At 40.3% G+C, this 16,529-nt stretch overlaps 1 protein-coding gene across 1 annotated transcript in view; it reads right to left on the reverse strand.

Annotated features, from left to right (window-relative positions):
• Window positions 1-222: 222 nt before the first annotated feature.
• LOC139718938 (E3 ubiquitin-protein ligase UHRF1-like) overlaps window positions 223-16,529 on the reverse strand; it is a 41,922-nt gene continuing 25,615 nt past the window's right edge. Inside the window, exons 2-16 of the mRNA XM_071630385.1 lie at window positions 13,738-14,007; window positions 12,420-12,823; window positions 11,510-11,678; window positions 10,821-10,992; window positions 9,781-9,967; window positions 8,476-8,599; window positions 7,462-7,569; window positions 6,692-6,796; window positions 5,984-6,090; window positions 4,512-4,674; window positions 2,947-3,084; window positions 2,367-2,502; window positions 1,813-1,946; window positions 1,040-1,138; window positions 223-428 (exon numbers count right to left, since the gene is read on the reverse strand). Of these exons, the coding sequence (XP_071486486.1) occupies window positions 282-428; window positions 1,040-1,138; window positions 1,813-1,946; window positions 2,367-2,502; window positions 2,947-3,084; window positions 4,512-4,674; window positions 5,984-6,090; window positions 6,692-6,796; window positions 7,462-7,569; window positions 8,476-8,599; window positions 9,781-9,967; window positions 10,821-10,992; window positions 11,510-11,678; window positions 12,420-12,823; window positions 13,738-14,007 (2,463 nt within the window). The 3' untranslated portion in view covers window positions 223-281. The remainder of the gene's footprint in view (window positions 429-1,039; window positions 1,139-1,812; window positions 1,947-2,366; window positions 2,503-2,946; window positions 3,085-4,511; window positions 4,675-5,983; window positions 6,091-6,691; window positions 6,797-7,461; window positions 7,570-8,475; window positions 8,600-9,780; window positions 9,968-10,820; window positions 10,993-11,509; window positions 11,679-12,419; window positions 12,824-13,737; window positions 14,008-16,529) is intronic.

Genomic DNA, 16,529 nt, shown 5'->3' on the forward strand with positions numbered 1-16,529 from the left:
AAAAAAAAAATGGCTGCAACGCCCTCGATATCACATCACTTGGATAATTGTACAATACACGACATGACCACAACCAACAATTTTTCCCTCTCTCTCATTTAAAAACACTTAACATTTTGTGCGATAAAATGTTTACTGCAGCACATGAAGACAGGATGGGGCAGACATTAGCGATGACGGCGAACGCAACAAAACAACGACAACCTGTCAAAAAATCCTCTCTCATATACTCACGTCTCTCTCTCTTCTTTTGAACTCTCTCTCTCTCTCTTCCCAAGCTCCTAGCGACCCGCCTCGTATCCCGGGAAGACTTCTCGAAGGACAGCCTGAAGGTTCTTGTTGTATTTGAGGCTGTAGTCCTTGCCGAGGTCGTAGCGACAGGTCGGGCAAGTGAAAATATCTGCTTTGAAGGATCGCTGCAGACAGGACTGAACAGAGAGAGAGAGAAAAAAATGTAGGTGAGAATACCAATATCTCACTGGTCCCTTTTTCTGTACAGACTCAAAACACAAAGAACCTGTACAAAAATGGTTGCAATACTAACTGTCCTATTCTACTCTTTGCAATTAAACAAAGTTGTGATCCTAAACGTCAGAAACCATTGTGCCGCCAGAGCACATACGATCCCTTTGGTGTAAAAGCAGTGTTCTCGACTACCATTACGACAATTGTCTGAAACGTCGCAGGCGTCACTGAGAGAAAAATGGACGTGAACGCGCCAAAAATGAAATGCTATTTACACAATTAGAATGCACACCTCACATTCAACCCAAAACCTCTTCAGTAATTACCATGTGTATTGCAGAAACACACAAGTATCATGACTACGTATGGCTGGCAGCAACCCAATATGAAGATAAAGGAATAAGATGTGCACGTCAATAGACAAACGAGGGTTGAGGTTGCAACATAAACGCAATTTGTGATGAAAGCACTAAAGCAATGCCAACCTAACCTGCTATCAAATCAGGAAGACTTCAGCCATGTCTAAGGTAGAAAGAATGCTGGCTATAAAAAGTAGACTGACCATCTGACCTACCTTACAGATATTATGACAGCACGGCGTGGAGATGGGTTGGAAGACTACCTCCTGACAGCAGATGCACGTGAAGGTGTCCTCGACTGCTGAGATGAATTTCTGGTAGGAGAGACAGACACAGAACAGAGTTATACAGCTGAAATCATAAGAAAGTCATTTGAGTATTCCAAAAAAAAAAAAACTTCCCAAAAGTCAAATTGTAATTCCCCATTTAATCCACACATTAATCTCCCTTTCTTAACTCGCCAGCTCACTCATTCCTTTGTTCATCATTCACTCACTCTTGAAATATCACTTATTCGTGCAGTCACTCTTCACTTGTTTCCTTTCTCAATAATTACATTCGTTCGTTGGTTTGTTCGTTCATTCATTTATTCACCTAATTTCAAAATATTAGCTTTTCCAGTGATTGAAGCATGGTCTTTCTGGGGTCTCTGTGTAACATGCAATTCATAGCATAACAAAATGCTGTCTGGTATGAAATTACAATCAGCTTTGCGGAAAAAGAATTTAAGTCTCATGTAACAATATAAAACATTCAAACAGTCTGAGCCGTCAACTTCTCATTCTAGACCATACAAACAGCAGAGCAGAGGAATTTGCATTGCATTCATTATATATTTGAGATTGTTTTTGATAGAGTTATGTTAAAAGAAGGAGCATATCATGGAAGTGATGTATATACTCCTCGAATATACTGTTATTATTTTTCATGAGGTGAGGTTTGTGGGGCACTGGATTTGTTTTCCAGGGTATGATGAATTCTGACTCACTTTTCCATTCTTGCACTCATCGATGATGGCCTCCCACTGGGACTTGTTCTCTTCGTCCTCATCAATCAGCTTCTTCGTCTCACGGCTCAGCTCAAATTTGGTCTTCTTGGGCGTGGCCTTCTTTTGGGGCGTTTCTACGTGAATGAAAAACACACAAACACAAATGAAAGACTAAATGTCCATCCACATCATCATCATCAAACAAACTGCGATGAATTTCTTTGTCTCCCTGTGACAGCATTAAGGCCGGAGATGTGACATTTTGGTTTCATGATGAAGAGTGACGAAATAGCTGTGCATTAGGGAAAACCAGTAGATTAAACTTTTGCCAGCGATGACAAGCAACACACTCTATCAAAATCAGAAGGTATGATTTAGATCTAACATCCTCACTCCCCCTTGTTCATTTTTCTGAAGGAGAAATCTCGATTAAACTCCTGGGCAATGGAACACCAACAGCAACAACATAAAACCCCAAAGTCCAGTCAATGATCTCAACAACAAAATATCCCACAGTGCTCTGATTCATAATCCCTTCCATAAATTTTAAGTACCTTCTCGTGGACGCTTCTTTCCTCTCCCTTTCTTCTTGGACCCCTCCTCTTCCTCCTCCTCTTCCTCCGACCCTTTCTTCTCCTTCTCTTTGGCTGCTTCCTTGGCGGCCATCACTTCCAGGTATCCATCAGGGTACTGGGGAGAAAATTCAAACACGAAAACTTGACTCGACAGACATAACTTTCTGCACCAAACCTGATTCATGAAAATCACAAGACCTCTTGATTTATACTCACATGAATGCAAGTGGACTGTTGTGAATTATTGGTAAGCATCATCAGTCAAACCAATATAGTGTTTTTGAACCATTCAAAATGAAGTGCTGAATAAATCAAATTGTCTGTTGAGAAAGATAAGGGCATTAGGGTGCCACTTATGACTTAGCTTATGGGAACCTTAATGCCCTTATCTTACTCAGGAGACAAAATTGCCATTGGGATCAATGCAAAGAAACTTTTGAGCTGGTCTGAGTGAGCATCAGAAACAAATATTCCAAAGGCCTTTCCCCTCACAAGAGAAGACAGCACTGAAAATGTCCCCTCTCAGCAGCAGCAGCAGGGGCATCTTTCCTGATCTTACCTCCATCTCAAGTCCAAGCTCCTTGATTTTCTTCTTGCCCTCCTTGGTCCAGGGTGCGGCCCCCGGGTCATCTCTCCTGATCAGGTACCGCCAGACCAGGAAGCCGCTCTTCCCTCGCTCCGGCCAGTACTTGACCACCTACAGAGGGATCAGGATGATTATTGACCCACATCACCAATCACCGACTTATTCAGACATACTGATTCATGATGCGATTTATGACATCAATGGTCTATGTAGGTTAGAAATTGCTCCTCCATCTCGCCTTAAAGGTACATGGACCTGGCATTCAAGACATCTGCTATTTTCTGAACATCCGAATAAAACCGATTTGTACTGTTACGTCAAAAATGGTCAAAATAATGTCAATCTCAGTTTGTCTCTTGATTCGGTTGTTGTTCCTTGCTGGGTCCATATACTACATATGAATCTTTCAAAGACGAAGTTTGCTAGCTAGCTCACTGTCGAAACTTGCAGGTGAATACAAGAGCTACTTTGATTGATAGGAAACCTGTGTTAATCATCTATCTTCGGAATGAGCGATCATCACGCCATTCAATAGTGCCCTCTTGAATCCCGAGTCTGCGTACCTTTAACCCGTTGAGGACGAGTCCCGAGTATATTCGGGCAAGTGTCTATGGGAAATGCGCGTTGCAGCAAAATCAGCCCGTCCTCAATGGGTTAACGTACAGCCATGTATGCAATTAGCCCGAATCCACGAAGAGCAGACTACAATATTACCATTTCTTGGAAGTAATCTCCTTATCAATCCCCTTTGCTAGCTTTTTTAATTTTCAGCTACGGCCACAGCAAACACAAAACTTTGCCATGGTAATGAATACCCATTCCAACTTATGTTTTAAAGTGGGACCATCTCAACTGATTTTTCTTTGAGAAGGATGAGGTTTAGACTGATGAAGTTGGCAGTCACATTTGTGACTGGCTTTTGTCGAAGGGATCGAATAACAGGGAGAGTTTAGAGATCCTGATTCTTGAGGTGTCCAAAATCCTTAATCCTGCACCTCTCAACTTTTTGGAAATCCCTGAATCAGATCCTGAAGCACACTGTGTAAATGTGTTTGTGTGTCTAGTGTTGATGCTCAACTCACTACTCAAATAATTTGCTTCATTTGCATTTTTCACTCAAGGAAACCACTTAAAGGTATATCCAAAACAGAGAAAAATGGTGTAGGTGGGTGCACATTTTGTCTTTGTCCTCAACTCTGAACATTTGATGAACACCAACTTGTTGTAAACATATTTTGAGATTTTCAGTAAATGAAAAGACTCAATACGTCACATGTGAAGGATTACATTTCAAAATGAGTCCATGCCTGTTTGGGTAAAGGTTGGTTTACAGCATAAAAGCATAAAACACCATAGGCATCAGATGTACTAGGCTACAGAGTCTTACACGGCACTGTGTTTTGGGTCCAGATTCAGCCGTTTATTTGAGTGACAATAATATGCCATGTTCTCCCAGTCAAATTTCATTACGAGAATGTCATTAAAGTTGTGCAAAACAACCGTAAGTCACAAGGTGCGTCGGTGATGGGCATACCAACCTTATAGATGCCATCGTAACGGTTGCCTTCCTCCGGAGCGTACTTGGAATGCTTGCGCCCCTTGGCGTTGCGCACCACGCGGACCGGCTTGCCGGCTCGCCAGTCCTTGGCCTCGTTTCCTTTGGTCTTGTCGACGGGGGCATTGCAGTTGCGAGCCAAGGCCCTTTGAGGAAAATTGATAAAAAACATACAATTGAGAATAGGGAAGGGAGAGAGAGAGAGCTGGAAAAAAAGGATTATCTGCTATCCACTGCATCTTTATTTGTTTTTGTTTTGTTTTTGTTATGTTTCTTTCTTTCTTTTTTTAGCTTGAGTCTGATTTCTTCTTTCTTTCCCGGTTGTGGTTAGGTGCGCTTGTAGCATACAACATACATATGAAGTAACAAATGCATGAGGTAAAGTGCTTGCAGCACACACAGAATGACCAAAGGTGTATTTGTGAGAAATATTTGGTACCCAGCACCAAACCACTTCTGCTGTTTTGAAAAAAAAAATGATAAGATTGTGCAATATTTGCATATTGCACATTGCATCCTACTGTTGTGTAGCGGATATTTAGCTACTTGGGATCGGTTAATATTTTTGAGAGGTACACACAGTAGAAATGAGTGGCGACACAGTTCAGTTAAGTTTAGTAAGTGCACTTTATTTGAGAGGCGTTTCAGAGCGATCCTCTCTCTTAGAGCGTCAGAATCCAAGTCTTCTTCTCTGCATGTTCTACAACTTGTAATTCACTTCACACATTTAGTCACGAGGATTACACATTGGTCATTGGTTACACTGTTGTGACACACTATGAATGGGTGAATGGGGTGGAGTCTTCATGTTAAAGAGGGGTTTTAATTGGGCAAAACTTTGGTTGTTATAGGAACAAAGGCGGGACTAGTTTTATTAAGGTGGTAGTATTCTTGGATTTGGAATGAACAACAATTCTAAGTAATCAATGGGGGAACGGCAGGATGTTTAGGTTTGGCTTAGCCTGGTCGTAAATTACATGTAGATGGGGCTATCTAGAAGTACCCAAGGGATGATGAAGGTCGATGACTCACTGGATGAGGTGGAGGGTATTGGTAGGGATCATTGACTGGTGGAGGTGAACTGGTAAATGGGAGGGGGGTAGTGATAACTTTGTGTATCATTACACAACACTACTTATGATTGGCCACACATAATCTTCATTAGTTTGTGTTTGTTAGTACTAACAGCAGATATTGCAGAGTATCTTATAATTGAAATAACAGAACAAACAAAGCGCCATCAATCATAACTAACTAGTAAATATATCTACAAAGCTTCATGTAGTTCAGCAATGTCTCCTGCCACTACTTGATGAATTCTTTCTCAAGTCCCATTATCTTAGTCAAAACTGTGCAAATGACACACAAAGCAATAATAAAAGATTGATGATCAAATGCAATAGATATTGTTACCACTTACAGCAAACTTTCCATGCTTTACTGAGATCCACTTACAAGTTCATTTTGGCTAGCTTCTGGTCATGTGACTGCTCAGCTGTTCGTTTGTTGCCAGACAGATCCCTTCCTCCACTGCCGGTATAGTAGAACTCACCTCCATTGTCCTGTGTATGCCAAAGTTAATTGAGCTTCTGGTTATCAAAATGTGCGTGGTTTCAAACAAGAATCGATCAACTCATCAACTTGGTAATGTATGTTCATGATATCACAAATCTATTTCTGAAGATGCATTGGACTGTCATCCATAACTTGCTATTATCTACAGATTTTTATTTCCTGTATAAATGTGCATCAATATGGAGGTGTGTTGCCTCAAAAAGCTAAGAAATGAAATGAATATGTGTAGCAAAGACAGTGGAAGTAGATTGACACTGCATGTTGCTGCTTTCAAATCTACTCGGCATTCTGAGCCAGTATTTTGTTAAGAATACGTTATGTCATAGCAGGTCTTAGAATGAATATTCGGAGCGAGTGTTTTGTAAGGAATACCTATATGTTATAACAGGTCTTACAGTGATGTCTTCAAAACAATTACATTTAAACATATCCTGAGCAATCATGGGCCAAAATATTGCAGCCTCTTGCAGAGAGCTTTGACTGCACTAAAGTGTGAGACAAATGCATTGATGTTCACAAGAATAACTGTTACGTAAGTCATTTGAGGTAGTCATGGGAGAGAAATCTTTCTCCCTTCCTTCTCCTCACCAGATCATCCTCGTAGCCTCCTGCCAGCACGATGGAGTAGGCGCCCTCAAACTCCCTCCCGTGGATCCCGGCCACGTGGGGGCGATGAACTCCGACCTCGCTCACCTGCATTGATTGGGGTAGTCATGTGACAACTTCAAAGGGCCATTTCCAGAGGGAATGTGAACAATTTGCCAAATATGCGAATGTTGAAAAAAATGGCAAAGTCTACATTTGTATTTAGTTCATTGTACGAACTATGGACAGACTGCTCAAGAATGGTTTACGGCTCCATTGTAGGGGCACATTAGGAGAAAAACTTTTTGACATTCGCATCTTTTGCAACTGATTTGCCTGCTCAGTGAAAATAACCCTCAACAACTTTGCACTCTTCACTATAGGTTGCATCAATCCATTTCATCAAATCTCTTATTCCTCACTGGCAGTTATTATGCATAGCCAGAGGATGTCGATGTTCACAAGAAGTGGTTCCAAGTGATTAAACACAGCACATCTATACATAAATGAACTTCTATGACCTTTGACCTTCCAAGTTTTGCCTTCCAAGTTTTGCCTTTATTTCCAGTGAGCAAATTTTTGCTGTCATTCTGACGACTAGTTTGAGGACTACTGGTAGATCAACAGGATAGCACATTGACTTGAATACAATGCAATGCTATGTACTTTGCAATGATCTGGATTAAGTAAACTGACATTACAAAGTGATATACCAAGGAAGAATCTTTTAAATACAACTAGAACTGGTCTTGGTCTAGAAGACCTAGACCTACCTGAACTCTGAACTTCCAAAGTTGGCCCACGTGAATCCCTGGAATGGCCCCAAAGTGGTTGGGAGGGACGATGGTACACACTTTGGTCCGACCTTGGCACGCCATGCCCTATAGAGGGGGTACAACAAGAATAAATGTCTGTGGTGATGCATGGTGTCAAGGATTGAGAACCATGACAGACCCAAGCCATACAAGACTATGTTAGTGCCTTTCTATTCTAAAGCAATCCACAATGTAACCACGTGTCCTGACATAGAAATGATGGCAGCAACCTTACACAATTTTACAGTACTTCCTGTTCCTCCTTTTTAATACTTTTCATAGTTTTCTTTGACTACTGTAAAACGAGGAATTTTCGCATGCATTTTAATTTCGCGAGTGCCAAGATTCGCGAAATTAAAATGCACGCGAAATTTCTTGTCTACACTATATGCATTGAACGTCAGTGGCAATTCACAAAAATTTCATGCCACGAAAAAGGCTGTCGGCTCCAATTCGTGAAAATTTCATACCGCGAATATATCATGTTTTACAGTAACTAGTGATTAACAAACAGAAATACTTGAACAAACCTATGCAAATCACTTTATATTCTACACACAGTATGGCCAAATATTAATATGGCTTATGTTCAGAAAAAAAAAAAATCTTAAAGAAACTTCTTTGTCTAACATCAGCATATCCGTTGTTCACAAGGTGTAAGAAATATTGGGTCAGATTCCTTTGAGCAATTTACATTCTATATTTATGAAATAATGTTACCATGTACAAATGCATCATATGAAAAGAGAACAAACAAAAAAAACAGAAATAGGCAGATCTGCAAAGGATTTTTGAACACACATTCCATCATGCTCAATAAACAGGTGTTGAGGTTAGAAAGTAAATCTTCCAAACAGTGGGATTCCAAAGACCTCAGAGAAGAGAAAACATAAAGCTACACCAATTTCATATCTCTCTGAATATGTACCTCCCTCCCCACCCCCCCCACCCCCCTTTTCTCCATGCACTCACCTTCCCCCAGTCTCTCTGGGAGGTAGAGGTAGCAGACGCCATCCTTGCTTTCTTCTTGCTGGCCTTGAGTCTCTCTCCCGCCTTCACCACTTGGGAGTCATCATTCTTACACAGCGGGCAGTACCTAACCACAGGAATATTGCCAGACCACACAATTCATGGAACCTGGTAAAATGTCTCACTTTAAAACATACTGAGTTTCATCATCGCCGATATCAATGCAGTTATTACCAGCCACACTGAGCACGTCTTGTCCTTCTGTAATGTGACATCATATGCGGACAAGATATCTAAGATTCTTCTTAACACTTTCTACAGTCATCAATCAACAGCGATGTCTCTCAAACCCTTCATTACTGTATACGCCATATATTTCGCGAGTCTAAATTTTCGCGAATCGGGACTTCCCGACAATTTCACGAGTGGTTAAATTCGCGATCGTGGAGTCTTGGACTGAACGGAGAAATGTTTACGCGTATGTCACATTCATATCGGCATCAGAGTCAATATTTTCGCATGTTTTTAATTTCGTGAATAGCAGCTGACTCGCGAAATTCGTGAAAATAAAAACCTCGTGAAATATTCAGCGTATACAGTATTTCATTATTACAATAACTATCGATAGGAGTCCTTTTATCAATATTTGTATCAGCATCTCCAGTCTTAGCCATCACTATAAAATTCATAACACTTTCATGATATGCCTCTCACTCTTATGGTCTTCATCATCTTCTTTCTTATCGTTTAATCCAGTTCTCCTATTTTACATCATCAAAAAGTCACTATAAAATATTATCATCATCATTAGTAAAACATTGCTTAAAACACTCACACTGCTTAATATGTCAGCATCACCATTATCATCGCCACCATTGTCATCAAAAATACAATCATCGACATCAACATTGCTATCTTTACCATCATGACCACATCCCGACTACAGTCACAGAGACTGTAATAACATCATCATCTCCAAACAGAATGAATTCTTTTGGTGCCTGCATTAAACTGATTATAAAATAACAGTAATTGTTTCTTGTTTATTGCCCTCCAATCACGACCTGGGCCCCACTTCATAAAAAGTTGATATGATAACAACTCTTGCTGAAATGGCAATTGTCATGGTAATGGCAAGAATGCAGCTTCCTGATTGGCTGTTGCTATGGAAAGTTGCCATTCCAGCAAGAGTTGACATCCCAACGTCTTTTCTGAAATGGAGCCCTGGTGCTCAAAGTCACCAATACGCCACTGCCTCCCACCACCAGAATCTGGGTGTCATCCCTTTTGCTTTGCTTTCCATCTCACCATTCATCAACATCCGGAATGGTTGCCAAGGGCGGGTCCAGACAGTAGATGTGGAAGGCCATATCGCACTCATCACAGAGGAGGGCCTTGTCCTCGTTTTCTTTGCTCCCGCAGAAGTGGCAGGCGCAGTACTTACAGTTCCTCCTGGGGTTGTCCTTGCAGCGTGAACAGTTTGGAGTGGTAGTCCCTGGCAACCAGTAAAGACGGATAGAAATGTAACTCTTCACAACCCTGGCAGCCGATGCTTTACTTATAACACCCACACACATACAAATAAAAACATGAAGACACACATAACAAACATGCCCACAGAATGAGCATATTCATCTTGAATGTACAAATCAAATGAAGTCAGACATATAAATGAGCACAGCTGAGTATAGCAAGACTGTGGGGATAAGTCACCGGGTGGGGGGGGGGGGGGGGCAATATTTCTGTTTTCCCTGCAGGGGGGTAAAATCTTTGCATGGGTTAAATCCATGAATCATCAGTTTCACTGCCAGTGTTTCTTGGTCAACAAAATCCAACTGCCTTAGAACCAAATCAGGGTAATCAGTAATTATCAAACTTGTGGGTAAATGCTTCAGATCAAATAGCTCAACTCTCGATGCACCTTGTTTATATCATTGCTGGTTATTACCGATCACTTCAGGATGAACATGAGTCACAAGTGGGATGAGTTGAAAGGGGAAGATTAAAATGAAGATGGATTGATTATCGATTGATTGATTGATTGATTGAGGACCATTGAGGTCATTTATTCCGCAAAATAAAACACAAAAACATATAATGAGACGAGGAGAAGAACAAGGAATAAGAAGACAAAGAAGAAGGCAGAGAAAAAAAAAGAAGAGATGAAGAGAGGAGATAGGAGAAGGAAGAAAAGGAGATAAACAAAATCCACAAGTATAGAAGATAAAGAAGGAAAAGAAGAAAAAGGAGAAAGAGAAGAAACTAAAGGAAAATAGAAGAGAAAAAGAAAAGTAAGAAGAAACAACAGAAAAAGAAACAACTGAAAGTTAAGATTGGGCGTCACTAACTTTTAACAGGGGTACCAGTGGCCTCTATGGCTGCCGCATCGCACGTCGACTCTCCCACCCTCTCTACCTTGAAGATTTCCTCAGTCAGCCGCACCTTGCAATCTTTGAGGACGTCCGAGCTGGGACCGAGGAGAATGTCCCCTATCAGCTCCTTGTACGTCCTGGTCTGCTTCTAAGATGTGAGAAAGTGAGAGTGGAATTCAAGCTGAGCCAAAACCACTCAGGTATTTGCAAGAAGTTCGGACTCCTGACCAGCCCAACCAGGACGACTCAAGGTTCAATTCCAGTTTGCCACATACATCCTCGGACAGGATGTTTTTCCTATCAAGTCTCTCCTGATTCTAAAATATCTTTGGGTACATGACAATGCTGGGGTGATAATAATGGTAGGAGATTCTGAGAGAAAAGATTTTGTGCTGAAGAGGCTACCGAAGTACCATAGATTTAGGAAGACAATTTTATGATGCTGTACTTGTTTAGTCAAATCACTAAAATGTTATCTTTCCCAAATCTCAGTATTTTGTGTTTTCAATAAGTTAGCAGCTAACACCTCCTTTAAGAAAATGGACAAAATGCTGTAAGTAAATCTCTCTGCAGCAAGCACTCCAACAAATGTTCATCTCCCTTCTTGTTGCCAAAATGATTGATAGAATCCTAAAACAAATGCAAAATTGATGATTATTACACACCTTGTCTTTGACAACCATGTCGTACCAGTAGCCTCTCTGCTTGGGCTCATCGCAGTTGTAATTCACCATGACGATATCGCCTTTATTCACATTGTCATAGTCTATCATGTTGCGAGCCCTCGGTCGTATGCTGCGACTGCTGATCTTAGCAATGCCTTCCTCCTCATAGCTGAAATGCATTGGAGGCCAGGTACGATAAGTTATCATAGTGTCAGAGCAGGAACTCCTCAGGCAAACAATTGAGACTTGGGCATACTACTGAATGGACTCTACAGAAGTTTATAGAAATTCAAATGTTATACAGATGAAAAGAAAACATTGCTATCAACTTTTTGTTGACACAGAATATTTAAGTGACCATTTCTCAAAGAGGTTTGCAACTTTGCTACAACTTAATTGTACTCTCTATGATAGCAGTGCACAAGAGAAGATTTAAGCTGTAAGGTATTGATACAGTGAACAAAATGACTGCAATTTACACAAACTGCAAACAGCATATGAAATGCCCTACAGCTTTTTTTGTGCGTAATTTTTTCATGTGCACCCATGAACAATATTGTAAGGGGGAATATACTTTGACTTTCTAGCCCTATGAATTTTACTGACACCACAGGCACTGTAAGCACTTCATATCCTCATATTGCAATCTCATCTGAATACACATACCGGTAAAACATTTAAACATAATTTTCAAAAAGAAAAATCTTTCTCCTTTTTCAAAAAACATTTGGACAGATCACCTTGTATATATCTCATTCTCTCCACCACTCATCATCTATACAATGTCTCTTTGCACACTGCAAAATAGGGTGTAACGTTCAGTGGAGCTACAATGTGTATAAAGATGTTCATCTACCACCAATTAGGAATAATTGCACACTACTGGCGTCCATTTCTGGTCACCACTTACCCTTCATATTTCACATGGTAGATGAGCCCATCGTCCCTCGTCCAATGAGCATCATGCTCCCCTTTGACTGCAGCACCACTGACATCCCCGGCATTTGAAATGGAAGCACTTGAACCACATGTCCTTTGTTCAACTGGATCACCACATTCTGTGTCCATGGGGGTGTCCACCTCCTCACCACGAGAGTCTGTATCTTTGGATATTGTGTCAGCTGACTTGAGGTCCATAGCCTTACCATCATCACCCTCCTTAGTACTGATTTCATTATTGTTGTTGTTATTGTTTGATTCTGTATTTTCCGATTGTCTTTCTTCTTCTTCTACCTCCTTTTCTGTGATTTTCAAGATGTCTGCTTCAAACCAAGCACCCATGCTCATGTCTATCGCATCGACCACATCGCCAACCTGTACAGAGATAAAAGCGCAACTCCTTAGAAACAGTGAAATATATTATAAAGGCACACATTGATAAAGACATATTTTCTTTGCTTAATCTTTCTTAAGAGAAGTTCAGTGGTTAAAAAAAAAACAACACAAAAAAAAATTGAAAAAGCCAATGTCCAGTGACTTTCTTCATTTAAAGGTATTACTCTTGTAACTCCCACAATATCCCATTCTCCTTCGTGATTCTAATCTTTATGCCACTGTCATAACCATCATGATTATTATCATGATTACTGTCATCACTATCATATTCACCTGTCATTGTCATCATCTTCATCTTTACAATAATCTTCATCCTATTCACGATCATTACCATCCTTACGAAATTGTAAGCATCACCACATGAAAGGTGTTTATGGGACACAATCACAGCATCAGCATTTTCTTGAGCATTGCAATAAAGGAACTCTTTTTAAAATGTCTATTCTCTATCCTCTTCTGATGCCTTTGGAAATGCTTACAACTTACTGTATAAGCTGTTATTTTCACGAGGGTTTAATTTTCGTGAATTTCGCAAATCACTGACATTGGATCGCGAATTTAACATGCGAAAATGTTGTAATGCGCTATAGGGTAATAGCGCACTTACAACTAGCCTCATTGTCAATTCGCGAAAAAAGCATGTCGTGAAAATGTCCATAACCTTCTCATTTGTGAATATATTTGTATGTGAAAACAACAGCTTATATAGAGAACTCAAAATCAAGTCAGTGTTCTCTGAAGTGCCAACCACAGATTGCTGAATGCTGATGAACCCAAAAGTTTACAACAACATGCGGTACCATACATACAAAATTATGTCCTCCTCATCTGGTCACAAATCATCAATATGTTTTATATTTTTCACTTTCCCATTGACAGCCACACACTCTCACCTTGAACAGGCCACTGAGCTGACTGGTCGAGGGCTCGACATCCTGCGCAACGTCTCCACCTGTCTCGGCCGTCGACTGGTGGTTGGACGTCTCTGTGTCGCTGGACTCAGAGCCGAACCCGCTCTCTGGCTTGCCTTCGCTGTCCTTGTCGACCTCCTGGCTCTTCTCCGACTCCTCCGGCTCCGCGATGATAGGAGCGGCGCGGATCATTAGCTGGATCGTGTCATTGAGGGCGATGTCGTAGTCGAAAAGGGTGTGGCCATTTACTAGCTGTAAAGAAAAGAAGAATAAATATCAAAAGCATTATAGACAAAGAAGCGATTACAAACAGTACTTTACATGATGTATCATACATTTAAAATATTTATTTATTTTCTTTTTTTTTTACTTATGATTCCACTCTGTATGTTAAATTGTATGTTTTTTTATGAATTTGTGCTTTTGAATAATTTTAGCATGTTCATCATACATTTTTATGAGATGAATAAAGGAGAAATTAAATTAAAAATGGTACAGTTGTACATTTGTTGGGATGAGCCTATTTCCTAAACAAATGTGAAAATTTACATTTTGATGCAGTTAAGTGGTCTTGACCACTGACCAAGGATTGACTGTTAACCTTCTCTGCAAAAAGGAAATATTTCTCACAGTATTTCCAAACTCCAGTGCCCTTTGACCTTTGTTATGACTAACATCTAATAGACAGCATATCAATACCTCTAATACATTGTAACACATCTGGGCCAGGTACAATGAAAATCAACACAGCGTTATGGATGGACTGACAACCTTAAAACATACAGGTACTGCTTCTGGCACATAAAGGGGAAATCCAGGCCAAATATAAATTAGTCTGATAAGAAAGAGTAAAATATTACGAGTTCAACGGTATCAATTTGATCGAAATCGGATGAAAAATAAGGAAGTTATGACATTTTGAAGTTTCGCTATTTTTTTGGGGAAAGTGCAACAGGATCGCTTGTCTACGTAAGTGTTTGTTTACAAGAGAAATTTTGCAATAAACATTACATGTACTTGAAACAAGATACCCAAGAGCAATTTCATTCATTAGGGAAATGTTTACTATGCCACTTTGCCAGCATTAACAGGAACTGTGACCATAATCGCAAAAGTCACATGACCCTGAATGATGCCCAGGGAGGTTGATATGGCAACATGCCATAGCATGATATATTGAACTTGGCAAGGAGTGCATTTAAATGGCCATCTATTCTCCCCGTAAACTTCAACAAGCAATAAGGCACGAGTGCGGTACTTGATTTCAATTGCTCAATGAAAAGTCGTTTCGAACGCGTACAGAAGCACTGTGATCAAAGACCGAGGTTTCGTTTCCGAAGTGCAATTCTCAAAAAACTGAGGTCAAGAGGTCGAGAACGTTGGATGAAGTCCACATTCTCACACGGAATCAAGTCACACATCACCACAAAGTGGAACCATTCAATAGGGAATCTTTGAATGAGTGGCAGCATAATCAAATGGCAAATATCAGCGCCTGCATGTTAACGGATTCCTTGAAGGAAACTTGGAATGAGGGGAATGGAACAAGAGCCCAGACACTTTAAAGATCACTTCTACACACAGATTCCCCCTAGAAATACGACACTTGAATGCACAAAATTTCCCAATATAGCTCTCACTAATACCTAAAGATTCTGTACTTGACTGCTTGAAAAAATGAGAAAAGATAAGAGAAGGGAATTTAGCTTTAATTGCATAATTGGAGGAGTTCTACGATACATGCCCTTTTGTTTTCTTGACATATATGTAATTACTTTATCTCTATACTCTTAGCTATCCAGAGCTGGATTTTCTTTTGTTCAGTAAAACTAAGAAGCCATAAAATTAAAGCTTCTATCTCTACCAGCATGAATCAGAGGTGTGATTGAGTAGTTGTACAGAGAATTTATCTCAGAACAAGAAACTCACTCATGTGCCCCATGCCATCAAGAATTTGTCTTATACGTGTATCTAGTATCGTAAGACCATAATGACAAATGAAAATGTGTAGAATAAAAAGGCAAAAAATACCAAGTTTATTTTTCCTTCTATCCTTCACAGGAGTCAGGGCCTGTGATTTTTGTGGCGGAAAAGAAATATGACTTACAGTATATAGGGAGGTAGCACTGTCTTTTTTTATTCCTTATACGGCCGACATAAAAGCTTCATGCTGGACAACATCTCGTCTCCTGCGCAACCAACTTGGCACGACGCCAGACTCTCCGCAATTCATCCCAAAGAAGGTCCCTCCCGCCGCCTTCGTGTGAACAGTAGGAATATACTTTACATAATACAGTGTACAATTGCCCATGCTACTGCTGGAAGATTTAGCTCCTGTGCAGACTCGCAAACCGTTTCGTTATTCTCCCACCACAGATTCATGAAATCGTTGTGGGCATTAACACTGAAAAAAGCAAATTATGAAACTACTTCTTACTGTCTCTAATTTATTGGGGGAAAAAAATGATCAGCGGCAGACAAGTGTGCGTACCAACTCTTAGGATGGAAATGGCTGATGGCAAGGAGCCTTTATACCGTTTTTAAGTGTCCACTTAACAGAAACTTGGCTGCAAGCACAGACTAGGCAGACACACATCAAATGTTTGTGTTCATGTTGCTCCACACATGTAACATTACATTCACTTCACTCTAAACCTTGTGCTATCTAACTGCAGAATAAACAAAATCGGAGCAATAGAGCAGTATATTTGTACTCATACGTATGCACTACAATAAATACAAACATTAAATGCTCCTCCTCATATTCATCACCA

The sequence above is a fragment of the Diadema antillarum genome, unplaced genomic scaffold (assembly GCF_040938485.1).
Source record: "Diadema antillarum isolate AM-2024a unplaced genomic scaffold, OU_Dant_1.0 scf00000103, whole genome shotgun sequence".
Lineage (NCBI taxonomy): Eukaryota > Metazoa > Echinodermata > Echinoidea > Diadematoida > Diadematidae > Diadema > Diadema antillarum.